Source organism: Salmo salar, chromosome 17, assembly GCF_965601325.2.
Source record: "Salmo salar chromosome 17, fSalSal1, whole genome shotgun sequence".
NCBI classification, from domain to species: Eukaryota; Metazoa; Chordata; class Actinopteri; order Salmoniformes; family Salmonidae; genus Salmo; species Salmo salar.
Window position 1 is genome coordinate 16,969,728 of NC_138307.1, and position 18,855 is coordinate 16,988,582.

Sequence of the window (18,855 nt, forward strand, 5' to 3'; positions counted from 1 at the left end):
CTGAGCTTGTTGTCGTTGCAGGAAATCTCAACGCTGTACTTTACAGGGAAGACATCCTCCTCCCTCATGTGGTACCCTTCCTGCAGGCTCATACTGACATGACCCTCCGGCATGAAAATGCCACCAGCCATACTGCTCGTTCTGTGCATGACTTCCTGTTGGATTGGACCTGTTGGATTGGAGGGTGAGGGCTAGGGCCATTCCCCCCAGAAATGTCCGGGAACTTGCAGGTGCCTTGGTGGAACAGTGGGGTAACATCTCACAGCAAGAACGGGCAAATCTGGTGCAGTCCATGAGGAGGAGACGCACTGCATTACTTAATGCAGCTGGTGGCCACACCAGATACTGACTGTTACTTTTGATTTTGACCCCCACTTTGTTCTGGGACACATTATTCCATTTCTGTTAGTCACGTCTGTAGAACTTGTTCAGTTTATGTCTCAGTTGTTGAATCTTGTTATGTTCATACAAATATTTACACGTTAATTTTGCTGAAAATAAACGCAGTTGACAGGGAGAGGAAGTTTCTTATTTTGCTGAGTTTAGGTGCTCTGTAGAGCATGCAGTGTGCACCCAATGGTGCATTCGGCTGCACGTATCAACCTATGAAGAGTCTTGCGGTCCGCGGCGGTGGAGTTGCCGTACCAGGCTGTGATGCAGCCCGACAGTATGCTCTCGATGGTGCTTCTGTAGAACACTGTGAGGGCCCTCGGGGACAGGCCGGATTTCTTCAGGACTTCTGAAGTTGAAGAATCTCTGTCGTGCCTTCTTCAGTATGGTGTTCATGTGGTTAGACCATTTCAGATTCTCTGAGATGTGTACGCCAAGGAATTTGAAGTTATTGACCATTTCCACAGTGGCCCCATTGATGAGGCAGCCCCATTGTGGTTGATAATAGCTTATTGATGGTTGATTGAGCCCACACAATTCAAACTAGTCAGAATATAATTTACAGTATATTTATTCCAGACAACAGGGATCTAGCAGGGAGTGATATGTCAAAAGCAGTGAAAAAACTGAAGCGGAGTTTGAACCAGCAACCAACAAGAGTATGCCCTCTTGTGCCATAAAAGTCCAGACCTCTTGGTTTAGTGTTGTTATATACAGTAGCTTAGCATCAGTCTGGCCAATGTGAAATATAAGTATTTTTTAAAATGTAATGGTTAGAAGAGTAAGGCACAGTAATGGGAAAGGGGTTTTAAACTCATACTCTGAATCCAGTAGGTTCAAATAATACAGTCAGCAACAAATCATTATTTTATTTCAGTCTTCTTCTTACTCTCTTTAGGAACCCCTTTACCTACACACACACACACACACACACACACACACACACACACACACACACACACACACACACACACACACACACACACACACACACACACACACACACACACACACACATACACACACACACACACACACACACACACAGAGAGAGACACCCACGTGCATTTCTCTTAGTCCATAGTCTTGTCACTCCAGGCCAGAGATTTCCTCTTGGCAAGTTCCATCCAGGTTGGCTGACCCCAGTGTGACGATGATGATGATGATGAAGAAGCTATCTCAGGCTTTGCGATGTGAATCTCAGTTTGACCATTGCTAGATTCCTCCTAAGATAAAATACAGAGATGACATATTACTAACTGAAGTGGCCACATTACATGAAGACTTACTCTGATTGAGTCAGTTGTTTTTCCTCACCACGTGGACTGATCAGGAAAAACGTCTGACCCTGGTGGGGTCACAGTCCAATATTTACCATTGTCCCAGTCGGGAGCGCTCTTTCTGTCCATTTCTCCACAGGCATCTTCTCCGCTCTTTTCAGAGACGTGGAGGATCTCTCAGACGCTCCTCGTAGAGTTGGTCTGGTTGGCATGTGAGGTTGGGAGGACGGTTGTGTCAGCTGTTGAGCTGTTCCTTGTGGTGTCGGTTGTGATGCTGTTTGTGTGTTAGGCTGATCTGAAGGCAATGTTTTGAGTTTAGCTGTCAGTTGCATTCCCCGTAGGATTGGTCTACCGCTTGGTATTGGTGGAGATGGTGGTTGTACCACTGCGGGTGATGTTTGTTTTTGCGAGGAGGTTTTTGTGCTTGGCTGTGATTGTGATGGAGGTTGTGTTGATGGCTGAGCTGTTGGTTGTAATCTAGGCTGTGGGGCTGGGGTTGGAGCTGGCCGTGGTGATGGGGTGTACTGGGGCGTTGTTGTCCCCCCTGTCCCCCATGTCCCAGGCTCTGTCTCTGGACTGAGATGCTGTTGGAGACTCCTGGTCTTTTCCCGGGCCATGGACATCCAGACAGGCTCCGATCCAGCTAACCCATTAGACCCAGGGGTCTCAGCCCCTCTTGGGAGCCCCAGAGCAGGTCTGGAGGATGGGCCTTTGTCTAAGGAACAATGGGTGACATTATTGAAATCAAATCAAACTTTATTTAAAGTGTATTTAAAAGATACTGTGGTGTTTGAGGACTGGAGTTGTGAATCCATTATTTAATCAGATCATCTTAATTTATTCTGTGGTTCATTTGGTTTGGTCAATATTGGCAATATTATGATTGAGGTGAAACAGAGATCTTATTACAAACAGTGCCCCCTGTAATTATTTGGACAGTGAAGCATGTTTTCTTCTTTTGGCTCTATACTCCAAAAGTTTGGATTTGAAATATGATAGACTATGAGGTTAAAGTACAGACTGTGAGCTTTAATGTGAGGGTATTTTCATCCATATCGGGTGAACCGTTTAGAGATTACAGCAGTTTTTGTACATATTCCCCCATTTTAGGTGAGCAAAAGTATTGGGACAAATTCACCTATGTGTATTAAAGTAGTAAAAAGTTAAGTATTTGGTCCCATATTCATAGCACGCAATGACTACATCAAGCTTGTGTCTCTACACATTTGTACATTTTCTGTTTGTTTTGGTTGTGTTTCAGATTATTTTGTGCCCAATAGAAATGAATGCTAAATAATGAATTGTGTCATTTTGGAGTGACTTTTATTGTAAATAAGAATAGAATATGTTTCTAAACACTTCTTCATGAATGTGGATGCTACCATGACTATGGATAATGCTGAATGAATCGTCAATAATGATGAGTGAATAAGTTACAGATGCACAAATATCATACGACCAAAAATATTTATGGTGAGAGGTAAGCATGTCTTGGGGGTATGATATTTGTGCATCTGTAACTTCTTACTTATTCACGATTAATTCAGGATTATCCATAGTCATGGTAGCATCCAAATTCATGTAGAAGTGTTTAGAAACATATTCTATTCTTATTTATAATAAAGTGGCTGAAGAATGACACAATACATTATTTACCATTCAATTCCATTGGGCACAAAATAATCTGAAACACAACCAAAATAAACAGCAAATGTATGCATCCAGCAAATTTGTAGAATCACAAAATGTATGTAGTCATTGAATGCTAGGAATATGGGACCAAATACTAAACGTTTTACTACTTTAATAAACATATAAGTGAATTTGTCCCAAAATGGGAGGACTATGAACAAAAAGTGCTGTAATTTCTAAATTGTTCACCTGTAATGGATGCTGAAAGTCTGCACTTTAACCTCATAATCATTGTATCATTTAAAATCCAAACTTTTGGAGTATAGAGCCAAAGGAAGAAAAATGCTTCACTGTCCCAATAATTACAAAGGGCACGTATTATTATACGGATCTGGATCCAGTTTTGATTGGAGGGGAAATTGCCCACTCTGATTCAGAATTGCTCATTATACTGTAACTACTATTGTATGATTAATGGAGAAGTGTTCAGTGGTTCAGTAGATATATGTTACCTGGGTCTAAAAAGGCATCTACTTCCAGGTCAGTATCATCATCATCTAAGGATAGAACCAAGACAGTGCCTAGAGGTGAGTACATGCTATTGAAACAAGTCCCTCAGTAGACTGACATAGCTGCAGCCGTGTGAGCTGGAACACCTTGTTAGTGTAAAGTTAGTTAGTGCATAGTCCAAGTTAATAGTTATTCAATATAGACTCAGCGACATGACGGAGATTCAGAAAGTAAACAGCATAGTGGGTCAATTTCCGCAACAACTCAGAGTGTTGAACGCGAGGCTCAACTTCTCCGCTGAACTATCGACGATGTTCTAGAGGACATACGTACCTTGGTTCTCGTTGAGTCTGTTTCTGTCAGGGGAGTATGAGGGGGGGCAGTCAGACACTTGTGACGGGCCCTTCCTCAAAGCCTTATTTGCCAAGTCACCCCTGACCTTTGAACTTGTGCCAATTTCGCCTTTGACTGGTTCTGCAGTTGTTGAGACAATATGACACTTAACCCTGAATTCTTGGTCCCTTTCCAAGCGATACTTCAGAGACTGAGAAATGGTGCGCAGCTTCACTCCGAAAGTACTCTTCCTCTCCTGCTCCTTCTCCTCATTTCCCTCGCTCTGCCCATCCCTTTTCTCTCCTCCCTTCAGTCCTGTCTCCTCCACTACTTCTAACTCTGTTTGTACTTTTCTCTCCTGAGGAGAGGCTTGTGGTTGGTTTTCCTTCAGGTCTTTAAATGTGGCCTGCTCTGGTTTTACCTCTTGCCTTCTGACAGACTCCTGATGAGGGTTCTTGGCCACCAAACCCTCCCCTCCTTTTCCTTCTGCATTCATCTCCTTGTTTCTCATCCCTGTGTGGGCACTGCCAGTGGCGCTCTTGGAACACTGTCTCGAGGAGGAGGTGGAGAAACTGTTTGCTCTAGGCAGTGTGTCTTCATGGCCAGTAGGTAGCCCTGTAGTCCTCTGCACCAGGTCCAATTTGGAGGTTTCTTCATTAACGCCCGACAGTGGGTCTGCTGTAGTCTCTCTGACAGACTCTCTCTCAGAAGCAGGTCTCTGTGCTTGTCTTATAACGCGAGGGGCAGGGGTAGGTAGAGCAGAGTGGTGTGTAGAGCTGCTGGTGTCTGCTAGGCTCACACCCTGTGTGTTTCTGCTCAACCTGTCTCCCTTGTTAGAGGTGGCTGGGGTCATATTCTCTTCTGGCTTCTCTTTTGAGGGCAGTTGATTTGTAGTGGAATTGACATTATCTGATCCATAGACAGGGCTGAAAGGCCTGGAGAGGGTCTTTTCAGATGTAGACCCAGGCCGACTTCCCTGGTCTGAATTATCCTGGATGAGAGTTCTTGGGCGTTTGACCCGGATAGGTTCCGGGGGCTTCTGTGGCTCCTCCACTGCTGCTGAAGGGGGAGTGGGCAGGCTCTGGGTCTTCAGGATGGAGGTCTTGGTCATGGGTTCTGGTAGAGGAGAGGTCATAGCCTGGAGGTAGAGAGGGTTGGTGGTGACTCGTCCCTCTGTCTCAGAGGACTCTTGTCTCTGCAATACCTCTTTCTGACCACCAGGGGGTACTGACTGCCAGGGCTTCTCCTCAGAGTCTTTTGGAGATGAAGAGAACGGTCGCTCCCTCTCCTCCTCTTCCTCTCTGTCCTCGTCCTCTGTTCCATCCTGCTCTTCCTCCCTCTCAGAGAGGGGCTGGTCTGGGTCCAGGTCACTCAGGCTCTCTGAGCCAAGTCGGCTTGCTCTCTAGTAATGACAGAGACAAGATAAACAGCCCGTTAAACCATGGTCTTATATTTACACTGTAATCAAGGTATTAGAGATTGAAATGCTGCCCAGTACCCACTATGTGGTGTTTTGATGTTACACTATACAGTGAGATCTTACCAAGGGACCTTTCCTTCCCTTGGCACTGGCCCTCTGGTTCCTGGGTTTGACAGACATGCGGTGACGGGCAGCAGAGCTGTCCAGGCTAGGAGTGTACTGGGCTGGGCTGGTGAAGTCCACTACAGGGGAGGGCTCTGGATCACAGGGGGAAGCAGGATTTGGGGAGAGAGAACGGGAGGAGGGCTGGGAGAGGCACTGAGGAGAAAGTAGAAAAGCACATTAACAACTGAAATGGACCCAACAAACATGTTTTCGGTGAATGTTGTTAGGATGATCAGTATGTGAATGTGGGATGTGGTGTAATGCAGACAGGAAGTTGCATCACCTGCTCCTCCTCCTCACTTCCTGTCCCTGCTAAACTCAGAGAGCTATGGTGCCTGTGAGTGTCAGGGAACTGGGGATGGAATGGAGGGAAAGGTGTCAATCAGTCAGTCACACAAGGTGGTGGAAGAGTAATGAAGAATGATGATGATAATGATAATGGTGATGATTACATTGTGTTTTGTTTGCAAGTGTACCAACAGACTCTACTGACTACAGCAAGGTTTGTTCTCTAAAAATAGATGTTATCTCAATGAGACTATCCTGGATAAATACAAGTTAGATCAATTGTATCTATGTGTGTGCAGTATATGTGATCAGCCCCATTCACCTTGTAGGAAGGCCCCTGTGCTGTTCTGTCATGGAACAAGATCTCTGGAGGGCTCTGGGGTAAACCATCATCCTCAGAGGTGGCTCCGGAATCTTCTATTCTCTTTCCAGGGATCAGCAAGGGGGGAGGGCCCAGACACATGTTCTGCCGCTGCAGTTTCAGCTGCCCAATCAGAAGCAGTGCATGTGTGATGAGCACACTCCAGGACCAATCACAACAGTAGATTAGACTATAATGACCCTCCCACCTACGGATTCACCTGCAGTTCTCGTATCCTGCCGTGTACGTTCTCCTGAGACAGAACCCTCGTCGGCTCAGAGGAGCTCTGTGATTGGTCAGCCAGGAAGATGCTGTCATGTGACAGAGCTCTGGACCCCAGTGTATTTGGACCGCCCCTGTAAGTGACACAGGTCAAAAATATATTTACTACATACATACAGTATTTCCCAGTGGACATGCTACTTAAACTTGATAATTTGATCAACTTGATATGCTACTATTTCCAGTGAGTGAAAGAGGTCAGACACTTACAAACAGTCATCCTCTGAGTCGTCGTCCCTCAGAGCTACGACATCAGCAGTGACATCACTGGCGGACTGGCTCTGCTTCATCAGTCCTTCAGTCTCCTTCCTCTTCAGACGGCCAAACAGACGACTCTTCAGCAGCTTGAACCGAGACTTCTTCCTCCCTGAAACTACCACAAAGTTACTGTCCTACATTTGGTTTGTTTGCTGAGTCAGACATGAGACGTTTTTGCTGTGAAGTTCATTCCTGTTTGCATTGCATAATGCACTGTGTATGAATGGTGTGCTGGGAATGAATGATTTGCTAGCTACGTATGTCTGTTTACATTGGTTTAGGCATGTCAATCATTTAAAAAGAAAGAAGACAGGTGTTCTACCTGTAAGCTCTTCTCCTGAGTCCTCCACTTCCCCAGCGTTAGTATCCATGACAGGAGACTGAAGTTAGCTGCTCTTACCTAGGAAGAGAGACAGGGCAAGACAAAAACCATTCAACGACATCGTATTAAGCAATGCCAGAGGGTTGTGTTTGAACAATGGCTATTCCTGTGCCATTCAGGAGCCTGTAGACTGCAGGTTACAGCTCACCTCTATCACACCACTCCCTCCCTGGACAAAGTGTGCTTTCAGGACTGGCCTCAGACTTACTGCCTGAGTATTGGTACTGTACACACACTGCCAAATATACCTCTCTATGGCCCCTGGCGATGTGGGTTCGAGCCCTGTCTCAGCCACTCTGTCTATGGCCCCCTGGCGATGTGGGTTGGAGCTCTGTCTCAGCCACTCTGTCTATGGCCCCCTGGCGATGTGGGTTGGAGCTCTGTCTCAGCCACCCTCTGTCTATGTCCCCCTGGCGATGTGGGTTAGAGCCCTGTCTCAGCCACCCTCTGTCTATGGCCCCCTGGCGATGTGGGTTAGAGCCCTGTCTCAGCCACCCTCTGTCTATGGCCCCTGGCGATGTGGGTTCGAGCCCTGTCTCAGCCACTCTGTCTATGGCCTCTGGCGATGTGGGTTAGAGCCCTGTCTCAGCCAGCCTCTGTCTATGGCCCCTGGCGATGTGGGTTCGAGCCCTGTCTCAGCCACTCTGTCTATGGCCCCTCTGGCGATGTGGGTTAGAGCCCTGTCTCAGCCACCCTCTGTCTATGGCCCCCTGGCGATGTGGGTTGGAGCTCTGTCTCAGCCACTCTCTGTCTATGGCCCCCTGGCGATGTGGGTTAGAGCCCTGTCTCAGCCACCCTCTGTCTATGTCCCCCTGGCGATGTGGGTTAGAGCCCTGTCTCAGCCAGCCTCTGTCTATGGCCCCTGGCGATGTGGGTTCGAGCCCTGTCTCAGCCACTCTGTCTATGGCCCCCTGGCGATGTGGGTTGGAGCCCTGTCTCAGCCACCCTCTGTCTATGGCCCCCTGGCGATGTGGGTTCGAGCCCTGTCTCAGCCACTCTGTCTATGCCCCTCTGGCGATGTGGGTTAGAGCCCTGTCTCAGCCACTCTCTGTCTATGCTCTTACAAGCTGTGTACCTCTACATTTCCTGCACTTCTGTCAAAAATACTAAAAACCATTAAATACATTGTCTGTCAACAGATTTTGGAGTTGTCGTATTTGAATAACATGTATTTATTTATTTAATATTTAATAATAGCACATTTGATTATCCAGCCGACATACCAGTAAATGACTTTCTCTTTCCAGAGACAAAGACCCTTCATTGATAATAAATAGTTTCACACACTCTTTTCCTTGAACGAGCTGATAACACCTCTAAACAAAGGCAACGTTTATGAAACCGAACAAACCTGATAAATGGTCTACTTTTTATCAGGCGTTAGATATTAGCTTTGCTATTGTCATTGTTCTAGCTATTTATAGTTAATAAATCAGCGCTTTTCATTTGATGTAACATTTTCTCAAGTCAAGTTTGCCAGTTCAGCAGTTCCAATTAGTTTCAACAGTATTTCTCTTTCAGCAGATATTATGGAGCGTTTGATTAGAACAAGCGGACCAGACGAGGCTTTCAGCTCCTGTGTTGACTCTGTGCCTGGACCTGAATAGGAGTTGCCTAGCAGTCCACTGATGACGTGACATGACATTAAATAACAAGGAGACAAATTAAAGACGACCTGAGTTCCCCTTTCCCAATACAGCAACCCAGTCTAATACAGAAACCCTTTCCCAATACAGCAACCCTTTCCCAATACAGCAACCCAGTCTAATACAGAAACCCTGTCTAATACAGCAACCCTTTCCCAATACAGCAACCCAGTCTAATACAGAAACCCTGTCTAATACAGCAACCCTTTCCCAATACAGCAACCCAGTCTAATACAGAAACCCTGTCTAATACAGCAACCCAGTCTAATACAGCAACCCTGTCTAATACAGCAACCCTTTCTAATACAGCAACCCTGTCTAATACAGCAACCCAGTCTAATACAGCAACCCAGTCTAATACAGCAACCCTGTCTAATACAGCAACCCAGTCTAATACAGCAACCCAGTCTAATACAGAAACCCTGTCTAATACAGCAACCCTTTCTAATACAGCAACCCTGTCTAATACAGCAACCCAGTCTAATACAGAAACCCTGTCTAATACAGCAACCCTTTCTAATACAGCAACCCTGTCTAATACAGCAACCCTGTCTAATACAGCAACCCTGTCTAATACAGCAACCCAGTCTAATACAGCAACCCAGTCTAATACAGCAACCCAGTCTAATACAGAAACCCTGTCTAATACAACAACCCTTTCTAATACAGCAACCCTGTCTAATACAGCAACCCTGTCTAATACAGCAACCCTGTCTAATACAGCAACCCTGTCTAATACAGAAACCCTGTCTAATACAGCAACCCATTCCCAATACAGCAACCCAGTCTAATACAGAAACCCTGTCTAATACAGCAACCCTTTCCCAATACAGCAGTCTAATACAGAAACCCTGTCTAATACAGCAACCCAGTCTAATACAGAAACCCTGTCTAATACAGCAACCCTGTCTAATACAGAAACCCAGTCTAATACAGCAACCCTTTCTAATACAGCAACCCTGTCTAATACAGCAACCCAGTCTAATACAGAAACCCTGTCTAATACAGCAACCCTTTCTAATACAGCAACCCTTTCTAATACAGCAACCCTGTCTAATACAGCAACCCTGTCTAATACAGCAACCCAGTCTAATACAGCAACCCTGTCTAATACAGCAACCCTTTCTAATACAGCAACCCTTTCTAATACAGCAACCCTGTCTAATACAGCAACCCTGTCTAATACAGCAACCCTGTCTAATACAGCAACCCTTTCTAATACAACAACCCAGTCTAATACAGAAACCCTGTCTAATACAGCAACCCAGTCTAATACAGCAACCCAGTCTAATACAGCAACCCTGTCTAATACAGCAACCCTGTCTAATACAGCAACCCTTTCTAATACAGCAACCGTGTCTAATACAGTAGCCCTGTCTAATATAGCAACCCTGTCTAATACAGCAACCCAGTCTAATACAGCAACCCTGTCTAATACAGCAACCCTGTCTAATACAGCAACCCTGTCTAATACAGTAACCCTGTCTAATACAGCAACCCTGTCTAATACAGCAACCCAGTCTAATACAGCAACCCTTTCTAATACAACAACCCAGTCTAATACAGAAACCCTGTCTAATACAGCAACCCAGTCTAATACAGCAACCCTGTCTAATACAGCAACCCTGTCTAATACAGCAACCCAGTCTAATACAGCAACCCAGTCTAATACAGCAACCCAGTCTAATACAGCAACCCTGTCTAATACAGCAACCCTTTCTAATACAGCAACCGTGTCTAATACAGTAACCCTGTCTAATATAGCAACCCTGTCTAATACAGCGACCCAGTGTAATACAGCGACCCTGTCTAATACAGCAACCCTGTCTAATACAGCAACCCTGTCTAATACAGCAACCCTGTCTAATACAGCAACCCAGTCTAATACAGCAACCCAGTCTAATACAACAACCCTTTCTAATACAGCAACCCTGTCTAATACAGCAACCCGGTCTAATACAGCAACCCGGTCTAATACAGCAACCCGGTCTAATACAGCAACCCTGTCTAATACAGCAACCCGGTCTAATACAGCAACCCTGTCTAATACAGCAACCTTGTCTAATACAGCAACCCAGTCTAATACAGCAACCCAGTCTAATACAGCAACCCTGTCTAATACAGCAACCCGGTCTAATACAGCAACCCAGTCTAATACAGCAACCCAGTCTAATACAGCAACCCTGTCTAATACAGCAACCCGGTCTAATACAGCAACCCTGTCTAATACAGCAACCCTGTCTAATACAGTAATCCTGCTCTGCATCTAGCTGTCAACTGGAACATAATCTCCCTGCAGAGTAGAAGACTAAAGGTCGGTGCAGCTCACTGAGCAACCCAACTACTGAACCACACTCAGCAACCAGGCCTTGAACCCTGGTGCCCAGCAGAATGGATATCTGCAGAGAACAAGCCCAACAATAGGGAATACTGTCTCTAGTGAAATCCTATCCTGCAGCTACAGGATATTACTGAAGCTGGCTGGCCAGTCCTGATCCAGCTGGCTACAAACAGCACAGTACAGATGCCATATCTTAATTTAATTTCCACTTTAAAATGTCAGTCTCGATTTGCCCTAATGATAAATGTATCAACCCCTACAAAACATGTCCATTAATTATAATCCACATAACAATTCACATTTCCTGTTGCTGCAGGATTATGTTCATGCTGTTTGAACTGGCTCAAATTAAGATACGGCATCTGTATACTACGTATGCACTCTGTGGTAGAAGAGCCTTTAAGAGCTATAGAGTTCAGCTAACTATCCTCCTTGTTGGCACCAAACGTTCCATGATTAAAACATTCTAATTTGCATTGTAACCAGAAGTGTCAATGTCTCAGGTGTAACTTTTAGTGTCAACATGGTGTCTACTGAGATTCTAAATCAAGCCAAGAGACTGTATATGATGGCTGGCTATCCATGGTTCTGTCTATCTGTGGATCTGGCGAGGATAAGCCTGTGTATTACTGTTTAATGAGATGATGAACTTGTGTAACCTTTTAGACCTCACACACACACACCTGCGGCTGCGACACCTCAGGTGCTCGAGTGCCTGTAGGGACGTCAGCTTGGTTCCCCCCAAGGCTATAACGGAACCCCACAGCTGAGCTACTGTATAGATAAGAGGAAACCATCTACTTTTTACAGCGCCACGCATACAATAAAACAATCTGATTAAATGCTTCCGGAGTGTAAATGAATCGGGCCATTTGAATAGAAATAGATTTCAGCTGTAAGCAATGAGTGAATTATTAACTGGAAATGGCTGTGAAATACATCTGAACGTCTAAAGAACAATAAACAAAGAAAATACATACAGTTATGTAAATCATTTAAAATGTTCAAAGTATAGAAGATCTTAACATCGTATGACCTGCTTACCACAGGAGGCTGGTGGCACCTTACCTGGGGAGGACGAGATTGTGGTAATGGCTGGAGGGGAATGGGTGCAATGGTATCAAATACACCAAACACATGGTTTCTATGTGTTTGATACCATTCCATTTGCTCCGTTACAGCCATTATTATGAGCTGTCCTCCCCTCAGCAGCTCCCACTGCTGCTTACTTACCATGTAAGTAAATAGAAACCAGGTAACCTACATGGTCCCTCCCTGGAAAAAGCCTCTAAAAAGGAAGCGTGACTGATAAGTCCTACGTAACAGCACTGCACAATGAGAGCCAAGGGACTCCTCAGTGAGCCAAATTACACAAGCCCAGGGGACCTGACACTTTCAGCAAGTCTCCACACACCACAGCAGTGCAGTGAACACATGGAATATTACCTGTTGATAATGGAGGGACAAAGGTAGAGAGCTACCCCCTATAATCTATCTCTGGGTACTAGACTAAAGAAATATGAACCAGAACTCAATGGTTTTGTGCTCTCCCTTTAATAAAGGTATTTTAACCAAACAGCCATTCTGAAATCTGATTGTCCAGTGAATGATCAGCGATTACTCTGATCCTGTTCACAACCAGCATGATGCTTTATATACAGAGCAGTGTTGTTTACCAAAGGCAGTTTTATTACATGACAATGAAGGATAACTTAGGAAAGACAAACACTGTATTGGCAATCATCCTTCTTGCTGGATGAGTGCATGGTGGATTATTACAGAAACAGGTTGAAGCCTCTCTGTAGGCTTCTGTTTTGGCAGTGGAATAATCACACAGAATCTGGAGTTTTCAAAACCCTAGCACGTCCTCTTTTACCCGGAAAAAACTCCCGAGATCATAACAGTTGTTATTGTTTAGGTCGTCAGACACCATTTGATTCTTATCAGTTAATCCCATTTAGGAATGCAGAACTCGTGCTCAACACATTGTAGTTCAAAGTTCAAAGGTTATGAAACAAGAAACAGTTGAAATACTGTACAACAGCATGGAAGATCACATGTTGCAAATGATCTTATCAATGATCATTTTTATCAACAGATACAACTGTTTGTAGGTGGTTTCTAGTTCATTTACAGTAAGAGTCAAGTTCAGCCGGGTGGATTTGTCTTACCCTGTTACTGAAGAACAGCTGCTTCTTCTTCCTCTCTCTCTTTCTCTGTTTTCTCTTTCTCTCCAAGGGGAGGATGTGTCCTTCCACGCATACTAGTCCTCAGTCACCTCACTCCACCGCCATCTGCAAATGAAGGGAACGAGAGAAGGAGAGGTGATAGGAGAGAGGTGATAGGACAGAAAGGGAGAGAGGGAGTGGAGAGAGAGAGAGAGTGGCGCTGCAAGGGTAGTGTTCATAGGATCAGTGACAGGAGTGAGAAAGCTGTCTTAAATGAACTGTGTACAGAGAACAAATGTGTTGTGTAGTCCTGCATCATTTATCCCCTCTATACCTTTTAGGGTCTTCGGCAAATGTCTAAACTTAAAGACATTTCCTAACTACTCCCATTCAAAAGTATTTAAATGTCTGCATGCAGTTACGTATCTCAGTATGTGTTCATAAAGAGTTAATAATTAGAGTGAATAAGTAACTTTTCTGCTAAGTTGTAATTAGTGACCCGTTGTAAGCATTGGGTCTACCTTATAGCCTCCTGGGCTTACCAGGTTTCTATAGGCTTGAAAGACAAGACCCTACAAACAGTGATGTTTTCACCCCTCTGTGTACTTTACTGTTTAATCCTGTGTTCTGTGTGTTATCTAACATTATTCTGACTACTCCAATTCAAGTACACTGTTACCTGAGTGAAACATTAGCCCCGGGCCTTACAAAAGCAGCTCGGGCAGTCCCACCCACCAAATCAACGGTTAGGAGTCAGACAGCTTCCCTTTATGACACCACTACCTCCACTCCCTCCCTCCCTGGACAAAGTGTACTTTCAGGACTTCTGAAAATCATTGTAAAATACAAACATATAATAATATCTCTAAGAGTGTGGCCTTATGTTGCCTGTACAGGCAAAGGAGGAACCTGCACACCTCAGCCCAGAACACATTGGCTAACAGAGTTAGAAATGTCCAATGTCTTGAGTGTTGCTCCCCAACAAAGAAGGCTTGTGTAAACATTAACCTCGCTGTCATGGTTTCCAGATGAGTGGTGTGGCAAGGGAGAGACTAGCTAGCATCTGTTCGATTAACTATCCTTACTGAGACCCACTTCTTTCATATTTATGAAGAATATGGGGTGAATTCCAAATTAAGGTATTGCAAGGTACAGTATCTTCCCCTTTCAAAGCTTTTCACATTCATCCCTCAGAGTTCAGTGCATTTCTCAGTGTTCTTCACATACATGGAACAATTAATGGCAACTTCTGTTGATCCACTATAATGGGAACACCACTGTCATTTTTACATGTTACATTTTAATCATTTAGCAGATGTTCTTATCCAGAGCGACTTCCAGTTAGTGCATTCATCTTAAGATAGCTAGTTGAGACAACCAGATATCACAGCCGTAGCAAGTAAATTTTTCCTCAATAAAGTAGCTATCAGCAAAGTCAGAGCTAGTAAGAGGGAAAAAGTAAAGTGTAGTGTTAGTTCACGATGGGGTGGGATTATTTAAGATACTCTTTGAAGAGGTGTAGTTTTAGATGTTTTCAGAAGATGGGCAGGGACTCTGCTGCCCTGGCTTCAGGGGGAAGCTGGTTCCACCATTGCTGTGCCAGGACAGAGAAGAGCTTGGACTGGGCTGAGCGGGAGCTGCCCTCCTGTAGGAGTGGGAGAACGGAGTGCTTAGGTTGGGGTGTAGGGTTTGAGCATAGCCTGACGGTAGGGAGGGGCAGTTCCTCTTACTGCTCGGTAGGCCAGTACCATGGTCTTGTAGTGGAAAAAAATCCCATTGATATCCATTCTACTCTTTCTACTCGGGACGATTGTTTCTTGAGCGGATGGTCAGGGGGCCAGAACATAATTACAATTCATTTGTAGACTGCAGATTATCCGCAAGAAGCCCAAACATATCTAATATTTGACAAAAAATAATATTTTCAACCCTTGTTTACATGTCTATAGGATCACATACACTGTGTATCTCTAGCATGCATAGGAATGTTTTGTAACAGATTTCCAAATGAACAATAAAATGAAATACATTTTTTTTTAAATGCTCAGAAAACTTGGGAGGACTAGAAACTCGGCTCTCCTGCATCCTGTAGTCAGGCAGCAGCCTGGCAGCAACCTTTGTATAGTCATTACCTTGGGCAGGATGCAGACATTCAGCCTACCCAATCTACTTCTGAGACAGAACAGGAGTGTTATGACACACCTGGCACACTGCTAGTCACACCATGAAACTACACACACACACACACACACACACACACACACACACACACACACACACACACACACACACACACACACACACACACACACACCAATACTAATTTCTACAGAACACCCTCCACAAGTATAACTTGCTGGTACCCCCCACTGTGTCTTTACCGCTCTCTCTCTCTCTGTCTCTCTCTCTTTCCGTTCTCCTTCACTCTTCAGGGCTTTCCTATTTTAAGGCTGAAGGTGACCTTGTTCTCACGTCTTTCCTGGTTATTAGTCTTATTATTGGTCTTATTTCATCTCTCAGAAGCACATCTTTCCACGCCCAATGAACCATAATATTACACAATGTCATAAAATAATGCTGGATAGAGACAGTGCAAGCTTCTTTTAGTTGTTGTTGATTGATGTGTGATGTGAGAGTGTCTGTTCATGCCGTAGATACTGTATATTCAAATAGATTGTCGCTTGTGTTTCACAAACCCGTGCCATTATCTTTCCTAATGATTGTAAATGCTGTTTCTCATGTTGGGTGTACTGTGCCTGTCCTATCGATTTACTTTATTGCTGGATTATCATGTTTCTGTCTAGTCATACAGTAAACATGGTGATCGGTCATAGCACTTATAACCTACTGTAACTTCCTTCTGTTGAGTTAGAGTAGGGATGGGCAACTTTGATTGGGGGGTGGGCCGGGAAAAGACTGAACTCATCATGTAGCTAGCAGGTCTGCATACTGAACATATGCAGTCAGAGCCGGCCATAGCACTTTGGGGGCCCTTGCGAGCAAAACATTTTAGTGGCAGCAGAGAGAAAACATTTATGGTTTAGTTAATTTCCTGCAGTTCTACACATTTTGCCATGGGGCGTAGAGAAAATGTTGCAGTTTTAAATCAAGTTTGAGGCAATTATAAACATTTTGCCATTGGGCTGAGAGAAGATTTAGAAATTGTATATTTTATTTAAAAAATGAATTTAACCTTTATTTAACTAGGCAAGTCAGTTAAGAACAAATTCTTATTTACAATGAAGGCCTACCGGGGAACAGTGGGTTAACTGCCTTGTTCAGGGGCAGAATGGCAGATTTTTACCTTGTCAGCTCGGGGATTCGATCCAGCAACCTTTCGGTTACTGGCCCAACGCTCTAACCACTAGGCTAATTTCATGCACTTCTACTCATTATGCAATGGGGCAGAGAAAAATTTGCAGCTAATTTCCTGCAATTCTATGAATTTTGCCATAGGTTGGAGAGAAATCATTTCAGTTTTTAATATGATATGTGAGTGAGAGTGAATAACAATATCAATGGGGGCCCCCAGTCGGTAATTTGACCATGATTACTATAAGTTTAGATGTGTCATGACGTTGGCCTCTTTGAGTACAGGGAGGACAGTTGACCCCCTCCCCCCTTGCACCATCCCCCAACCTACCTTCCCCCACCCAGGCCCTGTGTGAAAGGGTTGTAAAAACTCTAAGAGGAGAATCTCTTGCCACATGGCCCATAGAGAGACACAGGAAATTCTTCCAACTCACAGAATTGGGGAGCCAAGCGACATTTGTGTTCTGGAGAAGGTATGAAAGATTGGTGAAGAATCCAGCTACGAACTGGTCCGCTTGGTACAATTTTGTGATACTCAGAAGAGACAATATAGCCATATTACCATAAAACTGTTTATATAATAGCCTCAGCGATGAGACTTGCATCCACATGGTTGTATAGAATGTATTAATAAGGATAAAGCTATTTGTAATACATTGAGATGCTATGTACTGATGTTAATGTGATAGAATTATATTTCTGTACCAAGCTTAACTCAGTCATCGGCACGCCCCCAGGGACACAAACAGGACCAGGCGTCATGTGACATGTTCACTATAAAACTATACCCTGATTTACATTTCTCCAGACCCGGCCTCCACTCCATTGCGAGTTGGCCAATAGGTTTGACCATCCAAGTACTCTACTGAAAGTGAACTATACCACGTGGTTAACTTTTAGACTATCGATACCGACAGAATAAGAACAAGTCTTTGATATTAATTATTAGTCTGCAGCTAAGTAAATTATATCATTGAACGCGAAGACCAACGAAACATCCATTCTATGACGACATTAATGAATGTCGCTTTGAGAGAGAGAGAGAGAGAGAGAGAGAGAGAGAGAGAGAGAGAGAGAGAGAGAGAGAGAGAGAGAGAGAGAACTCTCCAACAGAACGACGCTCCAACAAGGATCCCGACGACACACTGAGCGTAAATATATATTGATAGCAATTGTTCTCAAATGAGTGAGCGTTCATGTGCAATTGATTAGCATGTCAATGGTTAATATTAATGAACTCTGTGTACCTCCTCAGCTGAACATTTTATGACCCATTGTTCTACAAGACACCAGCCATGCCTGTTAGCCACTAGGGCACATTACTCTACCAATTCTTTGTGATGATAATTACTGTTTGTATACTTTATGTGAATTACTTAGTTTAGTAAATAAATGATTTTAAGACAATTGATGTATGGATGACTCTTAGTAAAGACTGGGTTCGTGCAGATACAACAATTTACGACGTTTGGAATGAGACTGGACGCGAGGTAAAATACACCATTTAAACCAGAAGATAATCGGCCTATACTATAATAGAATATAATATATAATGTTATAATATAGGAAAGTTATATTAGGAAAATTATAACTTTGTAATCTGAATATTTTCCTTGGTGCCCCGATCTCCTAGTTAATTACAATTAAACGATTAATCAGTTTAATCGCGTGATAATAATTACAGGGAGTTAATTGATAAACATGTCTTCAGTTTAATGGTACCCCAAAGACACGACAGATGGCTCGACTAATTTACCAATCATAACTCAAAATTGCTGATGGGCTAATTGAGTGACCATCAGTGACTGACATTACAAGAGACAAACTGCTGATGCATAATTGCACCTTCTACTATTCTAACGCTCAACAGTAAGTTGAGACCCCGGCAACAATACATCAAAATAACACATTTTGTAAATTGATCCGCGGACCTACAAAAGGGGGGCCGTGCAGACCACCAGTCTCCCATCTCTGATTTAGAGAACAAAGCATCCCAGGGGAAGAGACTGAGTGGCCAGTTGAACATGTAGCCTACAGTACCATTCTGCAAGGTTCAGCTGACTAATGACTGAAAAGTAAACCAGAAC

General features: G+C 44.0%; 1 protein-coding gene across 2 annotated transcripts; it reads right to left on the reverse strand.

Moving 5' to 3' along the window:
* Positions 1-945: 945 nt before the first annotated feature.
* On the reverse strand, positions 946-13,670 carry LOC106574634 (uncharacterized). 2 transcript variants are annotated; one of them, XM_082963506.1, is made up of 11 exons: positions 13,460-13,670; positions 7,242-7,319; positions 6,872-7,028; positions 6,600-6,735; positions 6,341-6,502; positions 6,014-6,082; positions 5,689-5,883; positions 4,146-5,547; positions 3,815-3,859; positions 1,766-2,385; positions 946-1,616 (listed from the first exon to the last, which is right to left on the reverse strand). In XM_082963506.1, exons 2-11 carry the CDS (start codon positions 7,288-7,290, stop codon positions 1,464-1,466), a joined length of 2,988 nt encoding a protein of 995 aa, XP_082819632.1. In that variant the 5' UTR covers positions 7,291-7,319; positions 13,460-13,670; the 3' UTR covers positions 946-1,463. The 2 variants fall into 2 exon arrangements, with proteins under 2 accessions (XP_082819632.1, XP_014006102.1); XM_014150627.3 differs by having other exon boundaries at positions 6,872-7,034.
* Positions 13,671-18,855: the final 5,185 nt, after the last annotated feature.

Bases quoted from the DNA above. Each gene is read 5' to 3' on its own strand.
- LOC106574634 (XM_014150627.3), bottom strand. From the start codon at position 7,290: ATGGATACTAACGCTGGGGAAGTGGAGGACTCAGGAGAAGAGCTTACA. The intron at 5,548-5,688 runs GTAAGATCTCAC...TGTCATTACTAG, and splicing joins AGGGAAGGAAAGGTCCCTTG to AGAGCAAGCCGACTTGGCTC. The intron at 1,617-1,765 runs GTAAATATTGGA...ATTTTATCTTAG, and splicing joins CGCTCCCGACTGGGACAATG to GAGGAATCTAGCAATGGTCA.